The sequence below is a fragment of the Chondrus crispus genome, genomic scaffold, assembly GCF_000350225.1.
Source record: "Chondrus crispus Stackhouse genomic scaffold, scaffold_411, whole genome shotgun sequence".
NCBI lineage: Eukaryota > Rhodophyta > Florideophyceae > Gigartinales > Gigartinaceae > Chondrus > Chondrus crispus.
In genome coordinates, this window is record NW_005179314.1 from 1 (window position 1) to 6,184 (window position 6,184).

Sequence of the window (6,184 nt, forward strand, 5' to 3'; positions counted from 1 at the left end):
CCGCTGCTCCAGCGCCGCAGAACGTGCCCCACCCAGCCCCGCCGTACACCCAAACCCCGCTCGTGCACGTCCCACACCCACCGTCGGCGGGGAACACCCTGGCACCCCAGCCGCCAGCACCGCCTGCTCAACCCGTGGCGCAGCGGACAGCTCAACCCGTGGCACAGCCGGCGGGCCAACCCGTGGCGCAACCGACGGCCCAACCCGTGGCGCAACCGATGGCGCAACCTGTGGCGCAGCCGCCAGCCCCAGGGCACACAGCCCCGCTCCCAGCCGCGCCAGCGACGCAGCCCGCGCAAGCCCCGGTGGCGCCGCCAGCTCCAGCGCCACCGGCTGTGCCGGTTGCAGACCCCATGGCGACGTCGGCCTCCTTCTCCTCGCAGCCGCAACACGTCCAAGCAGCGATTGCGCCGCCGTCGGCCCCGGCAACATCACACATGGGTAGCCCGGCCCCGCTGCCGCCCTCCCTGTCGCTTCCCTCCGGCGGTGCCGCCGCGAATACGCCCCCCGCCCCGCAGATCGCCCCGGAGGCCCTGCTCGGCATCCCGCTTGTGCCGGTCGTCGACCCCCGAAGCATGCAGTTCCAGCCGACTCTGCTTCCGCCGGCGCCGCAACAGCAGCAGCCTCTGCAGCAGAAGAGGAAGAGCGGAGGCTCGCCCATGTCGGGGCACGGCGTCAAGGCGCGCGTGATGTCGGCGCTTCCGTTCTTTAGGTCCTTGTCGGGCAAGTCCCAGCCCTTGCAGCAAGAAGAGGGGAGTGTCCCACCGCCGGCGAGTTCGGATTTTCCGCCGCAATCGTCCGTGCAGCAGCAGCAAGCTTACCAGGCGTCGCAACAGCCGCAAATGCATCCGCAGCCAGTGCCTCAGCAGCTCTATCCGACGGTACCACCTCAGGGACAGCCACCTGCTGTCCAAGGAGAAGCCCCTCAGATGCAACAGCAGCCAGTCGAGCAGATTCAGCCTCAAGTGCCCCCAGTCGTGCAACCTGCCAATGCTTCAATGGCCCAACCGGCTGTGGCTGTGCCAATGGTGCCGGTGGTGCCCCCCGGTGCGGATTCCAGTGTGTCTGACCTACCCTTGGCCTCCATTGAATCGCAGCCATCGGTTGATAGTCTAACACCGGCTGTAGATACACCTCAAGCAACAGCAGATGGTCAAGCTCAGAGCGAAATCCCGCAAGCTGATGAATCTGGCCTTGCTACGCCATCTACAATGCCGGTCACTACGAACAAGGACGTCTCGAATGAACCAGCAGTTGCTGGCCCTGAGACCCGAGTTGTGGTATCACCACAGCCAGCTGGAGCCAGCGATGTGCCACTGCCCATTCCCTCGGCAAGTATGAAATCAGAGGATGTGAATGGTGTTGATGTCTCAGATGCGTCCGGCGTCGTTCCCACTACGACGGAAATACGGCAACAGGTACCAACAGAAAACATCATCCCGGATGAAATCGTGGAACAGGCCCAAATGCCAGCGGTGGCGGAAGCTATAACCGAAGCAGACGCTGTTGCCTTGCCAGTTGTCACGGAGACGGAAAATGCACCTGTCATGAAGGAGTCCAACAGAGCCGTCGAACTATCGGCCATCGTCAAAGAAGTCGAGAGCACGAGTGAATCAGCTAAACCGGAAATCATTCCTGAACAGATTGCTGCCAATGAGCCTGTGATTGAAACTGAGCCTGCAGATGCGACTCTTTTAATCGCGTCGGTGGAAAATAAGTCAACTGTAAACGAGCCTGCAGATTCCGAGAAGCCATCGGAGACGGTCACCGCAGTTGAGAGCATCAGAGAGGGCGGCCACCTGGATTCAGTTCTTGAACAGAGTCCTGTTCATGAGACGAAGACTGAAGCGAGTACTGCAATCGAAGCTTCTCCAACAGCAGCGACAGCAGTGCCACCAGTCGTGAAAACAACAAATAATGCGATCGAGCCACCAGTCACATCAGATGCTGCTCAGAACGAGATCGGAGTGGAAAAACAGGATCGGGTTGCAGAAGACGGTGCAAATGAAATTCTTGGGGCTGAAACAGGGATACGTTCGGCAGATCCTCAGACGACAGAAATCGAAGAGCAGGTTCCTCAAGGGGGCATTGCGTTGCCGGAAGGAAATAGTACTACGATACCAACCGCAACAGAATCCCCATTGCCATCCGGCGTGGAGAGCCCTGACGGGGTGAAAAAGGCGAGTGTTTCTAGTATTTTAACCCGGACGGATGCGGAAACACAGGAAGGAATGTCATCTGCAGAAGTCATGACGGATGCGAAAACACAGGAAGGAATGTCATCTGCAGAAGTCATGACTGAGAAAGCATTGCAGTTAGATTCTCAAGCCACTCCTGACCCAAGTCCGACGTCTCAACCGTTGGAACCCGTTGAGATATCGCAAGGCGCGACTCAACTTTCGAAAGATGCCTTACGTTCGGACGTTGAAACGCAAGAACCACCAGCGGTAGAAGTATCAGAAGATCCGGGAAGCGCTCTGCGAGTCCCTGGAGGACAAGCAGTACATCAGGATAGCGGCACCACTGTTGAATCACTGCCGCAACCGGCAAGCTCCGAGCCCAAGGTGAAGGAGGAGAACACTGTTGGAGTTGAGTCTGCTGTGACAGTACGTTCTGCTCCAGTGAAGACGGAAATATCTCAAAATGCCGCGTCTCCGCAACAAGCAGGATCTTCACCGATTGTCAATGCACCTCTGCAGGGTACTAGTTTGCCAAACACGCAGAATGTTGATATCGAGAAACTGGTCTCAGACTCGGAGGCGAAAGTACCATCTGAACAGTTGCAGCCTACCGAGAGAACGCGAAGTAATCAGCCCAGTTCCCCGACTTTGCGGCGGTTAGCGGGTCCTGTTCACTCCCCAGTTCCGTCTCAAACGCCGATAATTGCACCGGCCGCTCCTGTGGTGCGTCGTCTGGCCGGCCCTGTCCATGCCGCCGTACCAGTTACACCTCCTATTCCAGTTCCTGTGCAGAAGCCTGAAATTCAGCCAGAAACAACGGCACCAGTGCAAAGCACGGGTGTAGCCCCAGTGCAAACACCAGTTGTGAATGGAGATACAGCTCCGCAATTTCCACGAGTCGCATCGACAGTATCCAACGCTGGTGCGTCTATTCGGTCGGGGTTTTCGGCAGTCAGTGAACGTCTCGTAAGGCTAACGTCCAAGAAGCAACAGAAGGATCCTATCCAGTCTCCACAAAACGTTCCTGAGGCATCTAGTGCACCGGCACCAGTTGCCGTTCCAAAGGCAGCCGAGGGATCGCAGGGAATTGGAGCGCCAGCTGCAGTTGGTGAAAGTCAAGCGGCTAGCGATGTTCCTTCCCCGTTAAGACGGACCAGTCTCTCAGCCGTGACGGAACGTTTAGGCAAGCTCAGGCATCGACGTGGACATGGCGAGTCGGTACATTCAGCTCAAGCTGCAGTGGTCATGCCTGTGGCACAGCCGCAAGCCGACCGAGATTTCGAAGCTGCGCAAGAAACGTTGGAACCTCAAGCCACTCCTTCCGTCCCACTTGCCCCGGCCGCACAAGCAGCGGAGAATGCTACATCTGCAACTGCTGAAGCGTCCGAGGCTGTTCCGCAAGGGGCACGTTCAGGATTGCTCACAGCTGCTTCGCTTCGTTCCAGCTTTACAAGCGTGAGCGGACGTTTATCAAAGCTGAAGCTCAAGAAAGCGGGGACGCAAGCTTCCAAACCAGCAGAAAAGCAGAACGGAGCGCCATCCGTACCAGCCTCTGCGCCCCAAACCGACGAACATGTGGGACCTGTTCCTACTGGTGGAGCGCCAACACCAGTGGTTGCTCCGACGGCACCTTATGCTCCCACACCGCAAGTTGCCCCAGCCCCGCGAGTTGCTCCGACCTCATCTGCTGTTCCCACACCGCAAGTTGTTCCAACCCCGCAGGTGGCTCCCACCTCACAGGTTGCTCCGGCCCCAACGGTCGCTCCAACGCCGCAGACAGTTCCGATGCCGCCGCTTATCCCAATACCACAAGTTGCTACTGGAACGCCCGCTACGCCCCAAGTACGTCAAGATGATTCCTGGATCTCTGGACAGGGTCAAGCTAGTACAGGTGATAATCCTGTGTCTCCGCGGTTGGCACTTGCTGCGATAGGCAGTCGGTTTGCGAAGTTGAAGCACAAGATAACAGCACACGAGCCCCACCGCGCCTCTGATGACACAACGCCACATGTGTGAGCGGGTGCTGAGAGCGGGTGCTGAAGACGACCACGCATGAGGTGGACGTTTTGGAATCATGCAGTTAAATAGAATGAATTGCGGCTTGAAGTAGATTTCCCTCGTTTACGTCAGGAAGGTGATAGAGGTACATCACTTTTCGGGATGTTCCATACAGAAGATGTCATCACAATCTCTATTAGAGAATGACCAAATTCTTGTAAAGCTGTTTCAGGATTATTGCAAGATATCGCCCCATCATCTCTCTCGCAAACAGGCACTACGAGTAAACATATGCCATGTGTACCAGAGGCAGTGGCTGTGCGTGTAGGCATCCTGGACCAATTGATGGTCTCGAATTTCCCATATTGGGCATCCCTCTCGAGATCCTCCACCTCTTGTCTCATTGGCTTGAAACAATGTCTGCATCGCTGTTACATCACACGTGTTACATCACACGTGTACATTACTTTCCCGTGGCTGATTACGGATGCTGATTACAGATGCTGTCCACAGATTTCGGACTACCTTGACCTTCAATGGCTTTTGGCTTTACAAACTCCGTCGCGAGTCCCCTCTCTGCTCTTGAACAAAAGCACAAGCGAGAAGAAGAGAATATTGCAGTGTACAAAAATCAATCTTTACCTTGTCGACAGGCCATGTCGTCCTCCTCTCAATTCATTAATCGCCTGCAGCAAACACCGTCGGATATCCTCATAAGTCGCGATCAAAAGAGACGCCCCGTCCCTCGAGCTAAGCAGCACCTGCTCAGGTGACCCGACATCCAGCCTGGACAAGCACTCCACCACGTGCGCCATATCCACCACGGCATGCCCATGCCCGTCCACGCGATGGAACACGTAATCCCGAAACAGCTTGAGCAAGTACCGATCCCCCGTCTCCGACCACTGCGGATCCACCCCGGCGTCCCCTCGCTCGTTCACAAACCCGAGCAATGCTATCAGCCGAAACATCCGGCTGGAATCAAACTCGGCAAACAGCTTCTTCTCCATCACGTCGCAATGCGTCCACACGTGCCCGACCTCCACCGCCATACGCGCCCCAACCAACGTCAGCACCTGCCCCGTGTTCACCTGCGCCCCGGGCCGCGACGCCCCCACTAGCGTCCCGACCAGCCCCACAAACTCCTCCGAATAGGGGCACACGCGCCGGATCGCGTCCACCACCATGTCATCCGCGCACATCATCACCCCGGACCGCACAAGTTTGCCATCAATCCGCAGCGCCAGCGTCGCCAAAATCAACCCCAGGTTGCTAAGATCCTCCTTCTGTAGCACGACGGCCCGGTCATGACTCGAGTGTCGTGCGGCCCCGCCCGCCCCGGGCACATGGTCCGCCCCTAGCGGATCGAATGCATCCCTCAGCCCCACGCGGCTGACCCTGACCCTATTCCTGCCCGTCATCAAGACGGTGGTCGTAGATAGCGCCTCCCTCAACGCCAGCCACCTTCCATGCACGGTGGCCATCGCCGACAAAACCTGGCACGCGATCGCCCACAGCGTGCTCTCCGCGACCGGATGGAAGCGATGGTCCGGCGGCATACCCCCCAGAAGCACGTTGTGCAATGTATCGGCCCTGCTCGAAAACTCGTACGCAAACACCACCTCGTTGGACGGCACGACGCCGCTCCCCGCGCTCCCCGCGGCCGCTGTGGCGCCGAACTGCCGCGTCGTGAAGACCTCCTGCAGCGCCAGCAGGGCGGGGTGTTCGACGCCATTCCACGCCTGGCTGGCCCGTTGTATCTGCACCGACGGCGCCTGCGCCGCGCCCACGACCCTGACGAGCGCGGTGGCGGTGCCTCTTGCGGCGGAGACACCCTTGTACGTGAGGGTGGGCGGCCCGCCCAAGCGGCCGAACGCAGGGCGCGGCCCGGGCTCCAGCGGGACGATGGCGTAGTAGGCACCGACAAGCTCCGGCACGGCGAGCGCGGGGTGCGCGCGACCGAGCAGGACGGCGACTTCGGCGCGCGCGGACTCGCGCAGGCCGTT

General features: G+C 58.7%; 2 protein-coding genes; both read left to right on the forward strand.

The window, feature by feature from the left end:
* Positions 1 to 1,547: 1,547 nt before the first annotated feature.
* CHC_T00001195001 (hypothetical protein) lies at positions 1,548 to 4,421 on the forward strand. XM_005718596.1 is given in 2 exon segments: positions 1,548 to 4,196; positions 4,197 to 4,421. The coding sequence occupies 1 exon segment, from the start codon at positions 1,548 to 1,550 to the stop codon at positions 4,194 to 4,196; it is 2,649 nt and encodes an 882-aa protein (XP_005718653.1). The 3' UTR covers positions 4,197 to 4,421.
* Positions 4,422 to 4,523: 102 nt separating this feature from the next.
* On the forward strand, positions 4,524 to 4,895 carry CHC_T00001196001 (hypothetical protein). Its single transcript, XM_005718597.1, has one exon. It carries the CDS (start codon positions 4,524 to 4,526, stop codon positions 4,893 to 4,895), a length of 372 nt encoding a protein of 123 aa, XP_005718654.1.
* Positions 4,896 to 6,184: the final 1,289 nt, after the last annotated feature.

Coding starts and splice junctions, on each gene's coding strand:
- CHC_T00001196001 (XM_005718597.1), top strand. CDS start 4,524: ATGGTCTCGAATTTCCCATATTGGGCATCCCTCTCGAGATCCTCCACC.
- CHC_T00001195001 (XM_005718596.1), top strand. CDS start 1,548: ATGAAGGAGTCCAACAGAGCCGTCGAACTATCGGCCATCGTCAAAGAA.